We start from the raw sequence: 14,726 nt of genomic DNA on the forward strand, positions 1-14,726 counted from the left end.
CATTTCCACTATCAATTGTTTTGCCTTTAGTAGGGCGAAACCAGAGTCAAAAGGGGATGGGACAGGGGGTTGAAATGGATGTGGTACATTTTGTTCTGTGTTGATAACATCGTCTTATTTATATTCGTAGCAGACGCCGTTACTATAATGTGTGCTTCAGTCGAAGGCTGATCCATTATATCTTACACAGCTGGATACACACCAGGGCAAGCAAAGTGCTGTGCTCAAATGTACAAATGTACAGAGATGACCCTCCCACAATGCAAGCCCAGCACTGCCTATGGCTCTTAATGACTGTGAACCTTTTCTTTCACCCAACATTCTTGAACTAGCCTTGTTCTAGTGGAGAGAAAAAAACACAATACTCCACCCACCAAGAAAAAAAATAAGTACCACTGCAATCCACTAAAAGTAGAACTATTCGCCAACTACTTTCCATTCTTTAATCAGCAGATCTGCACGTTGTAGTGCGCTGTGCTGCCTTTTACAATGTTATAGCATTGCTTTTTTTCCATCCCCCCACTTAAACATGATGCAAAAGCAGGCCCTGCCCAGTTTGACACCGACCTGCACCCCAGGGAAAACTCTTCCGTATGAGCAATGCACTTGCTGCCCAGCATCCTCATCACTGCGAGGGAGGCCCAATGCATTCATACTGCAGGGGCTTAATTCTGCACCAGAAGCAGCCAATCACAGGGATGGGATGCAGAATATTTGCACAGCCAATCAGCGGGCACCAGCAGGGAGAGGCTGATCTGGGAGCACTTATATCTTTCGGGAATCATGTCAGCACGCTTGGCTGCCCTCCTTCCAGCATCAAATACAGCGCTTTGTGTTTTGGCCATTTGGGCTGGGTCTGGGCTGTGCAACAGTGCAGGATGTGGGTGTGGCACTGATGCTACAACAAGGATCCCATCCTGAGAGCAAACAGTTGCCCTTTGGAAGAAAATTGTTGATATAGTTACATTTTGTGTGGATGATGGTGTCAGTTTCTCAGGATTTCTACTCGAAATAACAAGAAAAAAATACTCCATATTTACAAGACAATGCATACCAACAGCATGTCTAGGTTCTAACGAAGCCTACATCCAAACCAGTACTCAACTGGCAAAAGTGGATTTATTAAAACAAAAAGCAAAAAAACCTACTTTTAAAGATACATAAGGTAGCAAAAATAATAATAATAACATATAACTTCATATGAATCAGTTATAAAGTAAAAAAGATGAAAATGTCCACTGTAACATTAAATACAGTTGCAAGAATCCTGTAAACACAAAATCAGAATGCACAACACATTTGAAAATGTATCTCAGTATTTTCCACATAAGCACAACTGCCTGCAGGCCGTTCTGTCCTAATAGGGCACCACTGACTGCCCCACGCCTCACCTCTTCCTGCCAGCGCCCCAGTTTTCAATGCACTTCTTCCTCACGTGACGCTTCCTGGCACAAGCATCTTTGCCGTAGCGTGGCTCTAGAAAATCACTGCAGCCTCCTGTAGGCTTACACCAGCAAATCTAAGTGCTTAGCTAGCAAAATGTTTAACGTTAGGTTTAGCCAATTAGCTAGGCCTAATACGTTCAGTAATGTGCAAATAAACCACAATTTTTAATTATTATTCAGTGTCATAAAGGAAAAGTGTAATATGAAATTCATAATCGTTGTATAAATAAAACTTAACGGTGGTAATAAATGCCAAATAAAAGCTAATAATGAAGGCTCCCCGGAGGCCTGGCCAAGACGAACCGGGTATGAGGCCAGAACGTTGGTTGTTAAACCGTCTTTTTTCAGTGTGAAGCGGATTAACGTAACTAAAAGGGTTAAACAAGTGAACCGTCTGTTTTCCGACACTGCAAGATTAGGCTTTGCAAAGGGTTGGTTGATGCATTACGAGGTCTTAGGCATTTGCGCTATGCGAACTTTGATCTTTTTCTGTTTTACCCGCATGCTTTTATCATATATATACCCTAATGAGACCATTGAACCCCTGGTTGCATCACGAGACTGCAGCTCAGCTTCTGCGGGATAATTAGCTAAGGGAAATCTGTCTTAGTTTCGTATCCATGTTGTCCTACTTGTTTGCTGCGATTTTTGCGGAATGACTGGATGCATGGCATTTCTCATTGGAGCTTCTGTCGGCAGCTCACTCTCCGCTTTAACAGTCTTGTGCAGCTGAAATTCAATCCTGATTTTTGGACAATGGTTTCTCACCGCTATAAGTGGAACAAGGCGCGGCAGGATGTGCTCGAAAGAGCAGTATCACCGTAGCACAGAATTGACTCCGCTAGTTCGCACGTAGCCGTACACATGCGCGCGCGCGCGCACACACACCCGTTCTTCCTTCCTGCACTTCTGGTTTTCTGTTCCGCACCTTGAGCGGGTCATGCGCATATTTAATACATTAACGTTTTTTTTATTTTTAATCCAGGATGTTACTTGCTGTTCCTTAATATGGTTCTCGAATGGAACCCAGTATAATGAATAACAACAGTCATTTTATTAATCGTTTGCTGCTTCTTTTCTTCGATAGAGCCACGTCTTGGTTTTGTAATCTAGCTGTATCTGTCATACTACATGTGCCCTTCTAAATCGCCCATTGATCCAAACTGTCGCCGAGGCAAGCAAATGCTATAATGCCATTACAACACATGGGGTAGTCCGCTGGATTAATACTTTATATCTGACAAGATCTGATTGATTGCTGGAGCGGAGATCACCGATTTAAAAATCACACATTTGCCACAGTGGGGATTTTTAGACCAGAGGTTGCAACGGTCCTCTTTTGCTATCTAATTTGCACCGGCTTCCGTGTACTCAAGCATGCTAGGTCACCATGTAGCCTCTGCTATCGATTTTACATTTGGTATTTTTCCGCTTTACCCCAGGTGTTCCTGTTTGCTGCAGGAACAAAGGATAAGTGCTTTCAAGCCAGTAAAAAACAGCGTAGTCAAAATGCATTAGCCTACGTTCTTGCTAATGGACCCACTTTGTTCCGAACAAACTCAGCTGTGGACAGAATTAAATGTTAATTTTATATTGCCACTGTATATCAAATGGACGCAACAGTACAGCATTTGTTTTCATGCTTTACGATTTCACAAAAGGCGGCAATATAATGTTGCAATATTTCTGGTCCAGGGCTGACATCAAAAGCTACTGCAAATCGTGCACGCCCAGTTTCCGTTGCCTTGGCTAACAATCTGTGCATAAATGCAGGCCATTGCATATACACAAATTTCACAGAACTGTGAAAAGCATGTCGAATGTACCGAGAACGTATTTCTTTATCATACATAACATAAAATACAGCAACCAGTTTCGCACACTTGTTTTGATCACAATCAGCAGCTGGTGCAAAGCGATACATAGCTTGCAAATGTTTCCGAGAGGTGCATGGTATTACCGGAACTCTTTATATAGGAAAACCTAAAAAGTAGCAATGGTTCATCAAAATCACCTTCCATGCAGTAGTTGGAATTGGGCGTAACAAAGAGGTAAGAAAAAGAACTCCACTCCACTCAAAATCATTAATAATTTAAAAACTTATTGGAACGTGAGACACCCCACATTAAAGCATTCAATCGTGTTGCGCAGTTACCATTTCTAATATCTAATTTGAATGTCATATGTCCTTAACCAATCACAGTTGCTTGTATGTTCACATTCCGATTGGTTTTAAAAGTGCAGAAAGTAGGCGTTTTGAAATACCAGCCAATGGCTGCTGATGGTGTCGTCCTATATCTTGCATCAAAACCGGGAACATCCGCTAGTGGAGCATTTATTTGACGTCGCTGTACTAAAAGAATTGTGTAAGCAGAAGATACTTCGTATATTTTTTGTCTTAAACTAGGTTACGAGTTTTTCTAAACGAAAATGAGGGAAATTGTGCATCTTCAAGCAGGGCAATGCGGTAATCAGATTGGAGCAAAGGTTAGTACTTTTACATTTTAAAAATCCATATTTATATGCGTTTTATAATTGTATTTAATTTGTGAGGTTGTGTTAAACAAGAGAACACAAAGATTTGAAATGACAGGCAAATAAAACTACATCTTGCATTTCCCTCTATAAATGTTTAAATCGAACCATTCTGCTTTGGTGGCTAACAATCTTATAAATTATGCACTTTAAAAAATATTATATGGCGTAGCAATCGGCAAAAAGTGAAAATTTTGTAGAAAAGGTCTATGCCACGTTAATTTTCTACTGCGTTGTGGCACTGGATAAGGCCGCCACCGCTTGCTTCTTTGTTTCGGCGTTCATTTGCTCGAACTGTAAGTTTAGTTTAAGTATATTTAAATGAATATCGTAGCTTTCACTAATTTTATATCACGTCATTTTATAAAACGTCAATATATGTATGATTAAAATATACTGGCCAAGCAGATGTTAGCCGCCCTTATAGTAGCCTACATTTAATTCAGGATGACTCGCCAATTCCTTCTTTGCGGACGTGGGTTTGCGTCGGCACGTTGTAGCGCATGACGTCGTAGGTTTTAGAATTCAAATAATCACTGTCCAACCAATCGGTGCATAAAGCGCGCGCGGCTTCATAGTTCATACATGCTACCGCCTGGGAGCTCAAATTTTACCCCTCCGCGCTTGAGATGATTTGAGCTAGAATGATTTGTAGGAGCACGGAAAAGCGTTAAGTCTGTCAAAGTGAATAAAGGAAAAATATAGATTTTTTTTATTTTAATTGGCAACCCTATCTGAAGAGATTTGCCTGTATGTTTTCCTATACCATGCAGTACCTTTATATGAAATTATTAAACCAAACCACAATTATGTTTTTTTTTTTTTTTTTTTTTTTTTTGTTATACAATTTGTGTAATTCTATGATAGTGATGCAGTCACAATTACTTGCCTTCCAATCATAGAAAAAAGACCTAATGAATTAAAATAATTTAACACTAGGCTATACATTGCATTAATTCTTCCACATGTTGTCCTTTGTCAAATGTTGCATATTTAAATGGTAGAAAAATATAAGTTTATTTTTTCTCTCTAAACTTTCAGTTTTGGGAGGTGATCAGTGACGAGCATGGCATTGATCCTACAGGCTCTTACCATGGAGACAGCGATCTGCAGCTGGACAGAATCAATGTATATTACAATGAAGCTTCAGGTATTTACCATTTTAGTCTGCGCTTTGAAAATGTGTGGGTGACTGTTTGTATTAGATAATGCTCAAATGCCCTAATTGTTTCTTTAACATATATGTCAGGTGGAAAATACGTCCCCCGTGCTATCCTGGTGGATCTGGAGCCTGGCACGATGGACTCTGTGAGGTCCGGACCATTTGGGCAGATCTTCAGGCCAGACAACTTTGTCTTTGGTAAGTGGAAAATTGGGGTGTAAAGAAGGGGGTATTGTACAAATAAAGTAATGCATGGCTGAAATGGAATAATCAACTCTTCCGAGTCATATGGAGAGGAAGGATGATTGATTATTTGTGCTCCGGAAAAAAAGTACTACATCTGTCAAGATGCTAATTTTGTTAATTCACTGTGTTCATAGGCCAGAGTGGTGCTGGAAACAACTGGGCAAAGGGCCACTACACTGAGGGGGCAGAGCTAGTCGATTCAGTCATGGATGTGGTGAGGAAGGAGGCTGAGAGCTGTGACTGCCTGCAGGGCTTCCAGCTCACCCACTCCCTGGGTGGGGGTACAGGTTCCGGCATGGGCACCCTGCTGATCAGCAAGATCCGAGAAGAGTACCCCGACCGTATCATGAATACGTTCAGCGTGGTGCCCTCTCCAAAAGTGTCAGACACTGTGGTTGAGCCCTACAATGCTACCCTGTCTGTGCACCAGCTGGTAGAAAACACAGATGAGACCTACTGTATTGACAATGAAGCTCTGTACGATATCTGCTTCCGTACACTCAAGCTCACCACACCATCATATGGAGACCTCAACCACTTGGTCTCTGCCACAATGAGCGGGGTCACCACCTGCCTGCGTTTCCCTGGCCAGCTCAATGCAGATCTGCGCAAGCTTGCTGTCAACATGGTTCCATTCCCTCGTCTCCATTTCTTCATGCCTGGGTTTGCACCCCTCACCAGCAGGGGGAGCCAACAGTACAGAGCCCTGACAGTTCCAGAGCTCACCCAGCAGATGTTTGATTCCAAGAACATGATGGCTGCCTGTGACCCGCGTCATGGCCGCTATCTCACAGTGGCTGCTATTTTCCGTGGACGTATGTCCATGAAGGAAGTGGATGAGCAGATGCTGAATGTGCAGAACAAAAACAGCAGCTACTTTGTGGAATGGATCCCCAACAACGTCAAGACCGCTGTGTGCGACATCCCACCTCGTGGCCTCAAGATGGCCGCCACCTTCATTGGAAACAGCACTGCCATCCAGGAGCTGTTCAAGCGCATCTCTGAGCAATTTACCGCCATGTTCAGGCGCAAGGCCTTCCTTCACTGGTACACTGGAGAGGGCATGGATGAGATGGAGTTCACAGAGGCAGAGAGCAACATGAATGACCTGGTGTCTGAGTACCAGCAGTACCAGGATGCCACTGCAGATGAGGAGGGAGAGTTTGAGGATGAGGAGGGAGAACAAGAGCTGGCTTAAACTGATTTTTGTATATACACTGAGCTGTAACATTTCACTGATGTGCTGAGCATTGTATCCTATTCAGTCATTGTCCCTTTAATTTTATATGTTGTCTTTACCATTCCTTCTTTCTTTATGTACAGAAGAAAATGCCCAATAAAACAGCCTTTGAAAGTACATTATGCGTTCATACTTGTTTTATTATAAGCACAATATAACTCAGCTCCATCACACATGCCCTGTATTCACAACTTTGCAAAACAACTAGTGACTCAACATAAAGATGAAGGCCCAAAATATTTATTATTCTCATGAATGCACAACCCTATCTGAGAGGATATGGTTTTGTAACTAAAGTTTTCTAACAATTTTTATAAATTAATTATGCAAATAAGATGACACTGCTCGCAAACTGGGAATTTGTTTTAGGTTTGGCCGGTGCAAAGACAAATTGCAAATATATCCACAAAAGGGATGAACTTGATGCACCATTTTAATAGCTGTCAAACTGCATTGCTTTGTCAAATTATTTGAAGAATATTTTTTAAATTGGAACTATTTTCGCAGTATCTACAAGACAAACTTACTGGAAGGTGTTTGTAGCGACAACAATGTTACTTTTTTTATTTTTAATACAGTTATCAATATACACTTTGCCAGCAGAAATAGTTTGGTGGTATAGTATGATCCATGTTGGCTCACCTTTGCATACAATCACACAGAGGAACATTGTTTCCTATTTATACTAGTATAATATACAGTAGTATTATTATAATAGTATGTTACAAGCATCTTATGCTAGTGACCAGGGGCATCGCCAAGGATTTTGGGCCCCACAACCCCAGGCCACCCAAATCCTGCACAATTACTGAAACCACACCTCCAGAGCATAATAATCAACCATTTAACACTTCAAATAACTACCTTTGCAGACTTGCAGTTCTCTTGAAGCAAAAAGTTATTCATCCTATGTTCTCATATTTTTTTAGTCCCCTGTCAGCCTGGGCCCCTTCGATGGTCTTAATTTCCACCCCTATATGACGCTTGTGACAATTTCGAATGCGTTGACAACATGTGCATGGGTACATGCTTCAACGTTTTTAAGCGTTTCACTGTTCAAGCATGTGGTAAATGCTCGAACGTGTCACACTTTTCTTTTTACAAGAGAGTACAGGTGCCATGCAGGCGAGTTGCCAAATTAGGTAGGCTACGCACGGAACAAAAAAAATCTAACGTTTAACTACCTCTTCAGCATTCTATGCGCAAATAAACTAATAAATTCCCAGGTTACAGTACTTCCATCCCTAACTCGCTACCTCTTTAACAAAGCCTAATCACAACTGATTATCCCTATCAATGGGAGCATTTAAACGTCACGTTAACTGTTGAAGTTTGTTTTCATTTCGGATTACATGCGTTAGTCTAATCGACATAAAATGAAGTATTTATTTAATTATTAAATGATTTATTTATTTAATTCCACATTTATTTATTTATTTTATTTTGGCACATTTAGTCCTCCATAAATGATTGGTTAGGTAACCAGTCGTTGTTTTACATACGATTACCGAGCCTTACATTTAACTAACTTGTTCCTCTATAACCTAGCAACACTGTCACTCAGCAACAATAATGTACAAGAGTTCAGCCAAATGCTCATAATTAATTGTTCACTAGCTGCTAGACTTCTTGCGAGTCTCAACAATACCAAGTATCGGCTGCTAGGTTACAACTCATACAAGTTTGTTCAGCAGTTTATTTTCTAACTGTAATACATCTGCTCTGCCCGCTAAAAAAAAAACTACTTGGCGTAACTGGTTTCAAGAATACAGTTTTACGGTTGTCTGGCCTCCAAGTGTTTGGCTATTCGTTACCATTGACTACGTGAAATAACATCGTCACACCAATGAAAACCGAGAACACCAAAGAGGTTGATCGCTTAGCCAATAAGACTGTGTATTTTTGGGATTGACAGTTTTTGTAGCCATTTGATTTCGTTATGACTGGTTACCACAGCAACAATTGAAATGAATGGTTTGAGAATTGTATAAATCCACTGTGGGATTTTTCAACCGTTGAAGTCAAGAAGCTGAGCGTCTTTCGAACTAGGACTCTGAGTGAGCCCGAAGTATTCCTGCACATAGCACGATTTTGTTCAACTATTCTAAAAAATGAGGGAAATTGTTCATCTGCAGGCTGGCCAATGTGGAAACCAAATTGGAGCCAAGGTTGGTTGGTTGCTGTCTGAGGTGGAATGTTTGTGGGAAAAAATGAGACCAATGTAGTTACTGTAGCTGGCGTTATCTATCTGTCTTACTTAATTGTCAGTGGAGTCAAATAAGTGTTTGCATGGCTAGCCGATTAGCCGTCTCATTTGGAGGAAATTCACTTGATGGCCAACTACCAGTAATCTTTGCTAAAATATGTATTAAGCGTGGTTGCTTGGCAAGTTTACTTGATGGCTCACCAGATGGCTAGACTAAAGCACGAACATATCTTTTTTGCTAGCTACTTTGCTTGGTAGCTATCTAAAGTTGCTGCATAACAATTTGAGCATTGCTGTTGGGCTAGCTATTGCTGAATTTCACGAAGATGTGTGCAAATAAACGTAGTTTGCGAACATAACTTATTTCCTAAAGTTAATGTTAATAGGTCTTTAAAAGATTTACTTAAGTTTGCTGTTAAATAACTAAAACTTAGTTGGTTCTAGCCGATTCTGTTGGAGCGTAAATTGCGACGTGCCAGTCCTCCACCGTCTCCTAGCAACTTAACGTTAGTCACCTTACACCACTGCTCTTATCGGTTAGATGGCTAACGTTCTTGATAAGCATATGGAATAGTATAGCGGGGTACATCGGTTTTAAAGTTACATTAATTTACTAGAATTAGCTAGCCATTTTTACTACCAATAAATCTGACAATCTAGCTTTATAGTTCTTTCACAAAAATTGTTTTACATTTATTGGATAGCTATGTTACTTGCTAATCGACCCAGCCAGTGCCATCGTTCGAAATAGGCGCGCACACACATATCCAGCAGTTACGGGGTTGCACATGCTCTCGGCTTCTTTAGTTAGCTTGCTAAAACTAACTTGGGTCATTCGCAGGTGGCTATTATAGCGACGTATTATAAAAATATTTATAGTTAACGTTCTATTACAGTGTCACTGTATTCAACAACTAATAAAATGTACGTTTGCCTTTCACTATTGAACTGAGGAAGTGGGCAAGTATATCATTTATGTGACCCACTTGTACAAAAAATAAATGGCAAAACCAATTCAAAAAGCAAGCATTAAAAAAAACAATGATTCCTCTTTATTTTTTGGGGGGAAAAACAAACTTGCATTGCATTGCATTCGTCTGTGTGCAAGAAGATTTTAATAGCATTTGGGTAGCACTTTCTCAGATGATTACAAAAGAGGTCTATAATGTGAAATTCCTGAACAATAATTTGCACAACGGTAGTAGCTGCAACTTTTCCCTGTAATTTTACAGAGGCAGCTAAGCCACTGTTAATGCTACAGAACTCGGTTGCTGCTAATTAAGTGTACATTGTTCTGGACTTATTATACTTCTGGACCTCTTTTGTAACTGCTGACTTTCATGTATGTAAAGCGTGGATTCCCCCGTTCCCCCTTTAGTTTGCCCCCCTCCCAGGCGACTGCTGTTGTTGCCTAGAGCTGGCTCTGGGAGTGAGGAGATTGGATATCACTAAACAGTAGGTTTTGTGTTACCTGGCAGCCATATGGTACAAACACCTGTCTTTGTTCTAGTTCTGGGAGGTGATCAGCGACGAGCATGGAATCGATCCCACCGGTACCTATCACGGCGACAGTGACCTCCAGCTGGAGAGGATTAATGTCTACTATAACGAAGCTACGGGTGAGAGCCCATTTCTGTTTCTCCAAGCGATTCAACAAATGTGCACTTTAAATTGTGCAACCTCATCTCATTTTTAATTGTTTTAACAGGTGGCAAATATGTCCCCCGTGCTGTCCTGGTGGATCTGGAGCCTGGCACGATGGACTCTGTGAGGTCCGGACCATTTGGGCAGATCTTCAGGCCAGACAACTTTGTCTTTGGTAAGTGGAAATTTCTGAGGTGTAAAGAAGGGGGTATTGTACAAATAAAGTAATGCATGGCTGAAATGGAATAATCAACCCTTCCGAGTCATATGGAGGAAGGATGATTGATTATTTGTGCTCTGGAAAAAAAGTACTACATCTGTCAAGATGCTAATTTTGTTAATTCACTGTGTTCATAGGCCAGAGTGGTGCTGGAAACAACTGGGCAAAGGGCCACTACACTGAGGGGGCAGAGCTAGTCGATTCAGTCCTGGATGTGGTGAGGAAGGAGGCTGAGAGCTGTGACTGCCTGCAGGGCTTCCAGCTCACCCACTCCCTGGGTGGGGGTACAGGTTCCGGCATGGGCACCCTGCTGATCAGCAAGATCAGAGAAGAGTACCCCGACCGTATCATGAATACGTTCAGCGTGGTGCCCTCTCCAAAAGTGTCAGACACTGTGGTTGAGCCCTACAATGCTACCCTGTCTGTGCACCAGCTGGTAGAAAACACAGATGAGACCTACTGTATTGACAATGAAGCTCTGTACGATATCTGCTTCCGTACACTCAAGCTCACTACGCCCACCTATGGCGACCTCAACCACTTGGTCTCTGCCACAATGAGCGGGGTCACCACCTGCCTGCGTTTCCCTGGCCAGCTCAATGCAGATCTGCGCAAGCTTGCCGTCAACATGGTTCCATTCCCTCGTCTCCATTTCTTCATGCCTGGGTTTGCACCCCTCACCAGCAGGGGGAGCCAACAGTACAGAGCCCTGACAGTTCCAGAGCTCACCCAGCAGATGTTTGATGCCAAAAACATGATGGCTGCCTGTGACCCGCGTCATGGCCGCTATCTCACAGTGGCTGCTGTTTTCCGTGGACGTATGTCCATGAAGGAAGTGGATGAGCAGATGCTGAATGTGCAGAACAAAAACAGCAGCTACTTTGTGGAATGGATCCCCAACAACGTCAAGACCGCTGTGTGCGACATCCCACCTCGTGGCCTCAAGATGGCCGCCACCTTCATTGGAAACAGCACTGCCATCCAGGAGCTGTTCAAGCGCATCTCTGAGCAATTTACCGCCATGTTCAGGCGCAAGGCCTTCCTTCACTGGTACACTGGAGAGGGCATGGATGAGATGGAGTTCACAGAGGCAGAGAGCAACATGAATGACCTGGTGTCTGAGTACCAGCAGTACCAGGATGCCACTGCAGAAGAGGAAGGAGAGTTTGAGGAGGAGGGAGAAGAGGAGCTGGCTTAAACTGCACTGCTTAATGTCACATGCATTTTTAAAAGTTTTCTAGTTTGTCTCTGCCGTTTTGTTTCTTGGTGTTCCTCGAGTTTCCTTTTTCTGTCAGTGCTTGTTTCCCTGTTTTACTGGCATATATATGTTATAAAAGTTCTCTCAACTTTTTATTGATGCAGACTTCAAATAAAAAGTAGCTTTCATGGTAATTTGTGTGATTTTTCTTTTTTCATCTCGGTTGACATTTCTTCAGAAGTCATGGTCAGTCAGTTTCACAAGCATGTTCAAGTTTCTCCTTACAGATTTTGCCATGTTTCCTCTTGAAGCATCTCTGATTGCTAGTTCTATTTATATTCAATAGCTTGTCAGTACATGATTATTTTTTGTGCTTTATAGATGTGGGATTTGTGGAGCAGTTTGACACAGGGGAATGAATGAGCATGCATTAGCAACAGTTGTTACCGCTGGGTCTTTTGTTGTTTTTCTCTGCTGCAAGCTCATTCTCCATGTCATTTTAAAACGACTTGTATTTCTATCTGATGCACACTCATAAGGCATGACCTGTTTGTCCCTGCAAATTAAAGAACTTGACGGCAAAAATCCAGATATCTTTAAAAACTAGTTTGTTTATGCTGTAATCAAAGTAAATTATTTTAACAGCAAAGCTTTGATACAGTGGTCCGTTCTCCAAAGCTGGTCCAAATGGATTAGTGAGGAGAGAACAAGAGCCTGTGAACATGAGTCCTAGTGACAGGAGATGGGTGTGTGACTGCCCTTCTATAGATTATAGTAGACAGACCGGGATAGTAGACCACTTGCACGCCAAGCAGAGAATAAGGCTTTAACATGGGGCAGAGGGCAGGGCTGGACAGATGGCCTGTGGCACAGCAAGAGAAGAGGATTATACAAGAGAAGCATCAGAGTTACACCCCCTTGCTTGGAGTGAATCGTGATACTGCTGCAAGAATTTCCACAGCTAAGTGAACAGACTATTACCTTTACTGTAGGGGCTAACAATTCTGGCTTTTTATGTCAATTAAACGTGTCTTCTGCTGTGTTTTGTGAGATCAAATTAACGTGCCATTTGATTCTGTTGACTTACCTATTGCCTCCCCTCCCTGGAAGCGGTGTGTTGCTGCCCCCATGTGGTCAAATGTGCTAAATTTGCACAGAACCTGGTTATAGGAATGCTTTTTTCCAACCCTACCAGAGGTCCGATGAAAACTGCCTGATTTTAACAGAGGTACCATACAAAGTTTACAGATGTATGGATTAATTGAAAATGGAACAATTTTGAATACAGATATCTTATCTAATTCGGGATAGTTTTTTTTTTTTAAATGAACCAATTGTGTTATTTCTTTTGTACTAGTTGCATGGTTATTGTTTGTTATTGTGTATGATATGATTATCTACCTAGATTATAGACAAATTTGTGGAATGGCTCGGAGTTGAATCAGGCACTTGAGATTTTTAATCCTGCAAAATATTTTTCAAAATTTCAAGACAGTTCTCCCAATACCTCCTTTCAAAATCCTCAGTCTACCTTTGACTCCTCTTGCTGACATTTGGGGGATCCCGCATTGATCTGGCAACTTCACTGGAGCTTTGTGCCATCGGGGGTGTACCGATTTCAAGTCCAGAAAATGAGGGTCTAAGGCTCTGTCCAGAGAATGTGTGAGGATGAATGAATGGTGTGGCCTGGAAGTTAGAAGTTTGGTTTTGTTTTTAAACCCCCCATTTCTAGTTTTCAATTGGTTGTGTTCATAGTGTTCTCATCCCTGAATGTCCACAAGCATCTGTCCTGTGATGTGCAGGAATGTTTGTGTTATGAAAATGCCTAAATGCGTACTGCAAGCATTTTATAACTTCAAAGTATTATTTTAGCAGATAGTTGATTCCATTCAGTTTGCATGTCAGAAAAAAAAAGAAAAAACAAAGTGATGGTGACCACAGAAAGAACACCATTCCTAATTCCCATTATAACCCAAGAAAACACATTTAATTATATTACACTAATGTAGATTGAGCCTTTTTAATTTTATCCATTCACAACTGGCACTGAGGGGCCTGGGTACTTTAATTAAGCTGGAAAAACCCTATATATTATGAGCCAAACACAAAATAATTACATTTAGTGCAGCAGAAGTGGCTTTAATTATAGAGACGGCACAATCTGGCCTAATTTTATGGAACACAGAAACTTCTGGATAGGAGGAGGGAGGAACTTAAATTGATCAAAATGTCTGAGTCATGTGCAAAGGATCATGGGAGAAATGGTTTATTGCTGCTGTATTACTATCCTGTCTGCCATACCAGAACTTTGTTAATCAGAACCTGAGTGTTCATCTAATTAAGGTGTAGATTGCAGTCTAAACACAGCATTGTCACAGGTTCTGGATTGGTGATATTTGGAGCTCTGTAAATTTAGCACACAGACTCATTGTACTTTGCTAGTTATAGAAGAAGACATTTCTTTGTAGATATTGGTTGCCTTTCCAACATTCTCTTTTGAACAAGATCTGAACAGTTCACCATGTTTTGCAAAATGTTTTGTGGGTGTGTCCTGTGGGCTGAGAATGTTTGAGGGGAAATATATTGCATAATTAATTAAAGTTTGTACCACAGAGTAAAGGCAGCTCATGGTTGCCCTCTCATCTTCCGTACCTGAAATATTGTTGTCACAGGTCAGCATGACACCCCTGGAAGGGAGATGCGGAAGTTCCGGGAAACACCCTTTGTTGTCACATGAGAGAGAGCGCACCCACACAAAACATGAAAAAAACGAACATCTTCACCCTTCTCCCTCGGGTTCCAGGCAAAAACAAAAAGCTAAAATAACAAA

At 41.6% G+C, this 14,726-nt stretch overlaps 2 protein-coding genes across 2 annotated transcripts; both read left to right on the forward strand.

Annotated features, from left to right (window-relative positions):
• Positions 1 to 3,756: 3,756 nt before the first annotated feature.
• Positions 3,757 to 6,745, forward strand: LOC135240141 (tubulin beta-1 chain-like). Its single transcript, XM_064309448.1, has 4 exons — positions 3,757 to 3,932; positions 5,022 to 5,130; positions 5,230 to 5,340; positions 5,523 to 6,745. The coding sequence occupies exons 1-4, from the start codon at positions 3,876 to 3,878 to the stop codon at positions 6,584 to 6,586; spliced, it is 1,341 nt and encodes a 446-aa protein (XP_064165518.1). The 5' UTR covers positions 3,757 to 3,875; the 3' UTR covers positions 6,587 to 6,745.
• A 1,886-nt stretch (positions 6,746 to 8,631) lies between these two features.
• LOC135240142 (tubulin beta-4B chain) lies at positions 8,632 to 12,090 on the forward strand. Its single transcript, XM_064309449.1, has 4 exons — positions 8,632 to 8,796; positions 10,345 to 10,453; positions 10,543 to 10,653; positions 10,836 to 12,090. Exons 1-4 carry the CDS (start codon positions 8,740 to 8,742, stop codon positions 11,894 to 11,896), a joined length of 1,338 nt encoding a protein of 445 aa, XP_064165519.1. The 5' UTR covers positions 8,632 to 8,739; the 3' UTR covers positions 11,897 to 12,090.
• Positions 12,091 to 14,726: the final 2,636 nt, after the last annotated feature.

Source organism: Anguilla rostrata, chromosome 14 (genome assembly GCF_018555375.3).
Source record: "Anguilla rostrata isolate EN2019 chromosome 14, ASM1855537v3, whole genome shotgun sequence".
NCBI lineage: Eukaryota > Metazoa > Chordata > Actinopteri > Anguilliformes > Anguillidae > Anguilla > Anguilla rostrata.

What these genes read in the sequence shown, in the direction of transcription:
- LOC135240141 (XM_064309448.1), top strand. Translation starts at nt 3,876, where the DNA reads ATGAGGGAAATTGTGCATCTTCAAGCAGGGCAATGCGGTAATCAGATT. An exon ending in GTAATCAGATTGGAGCAAAG is followed by an intron (nt 3,933 to 5,021) that starts GTTAGTACTTTT and finishes CTAAACTTTCAG; the next exon opens with TTTTGGGAGGTGATCAGTGA. An exon ending in ATATTACAATGAAGCTTCAG is followed by an intron (nt 5,131 to 5,229) that starts GTATTTACCATT and finishes CATATATGTCAG; the next exon opens with GTGGAAAATACGTCCCCCGT.
- LOC135240142 (XM_064309449.1), top strand. Translation starts at nt 8,740, where the DNA reads ATGAGGGAAATTGTTCATCTGCAGGCTGGCCAATGTGGAAACCAAATT. An exon ending in CTACTATAACGAAGCTACGG is followed by an intron (nt 10,454 to 10,542) that starts GTGAGAGCCCAT and finishes TTGTTTTAACAG; the next exon opens with GTGGCAAATATGTCCCCCGT. An exon ending in GCCAGACAACTTTGTCTTTG is followed by an intron (nt 10,654 to 10,835) that starts GTAAGTGGAAAT and finishes CTGTGTTCATAG; the next exon opens with GCCAGAGTGGTGCTGGAAAC.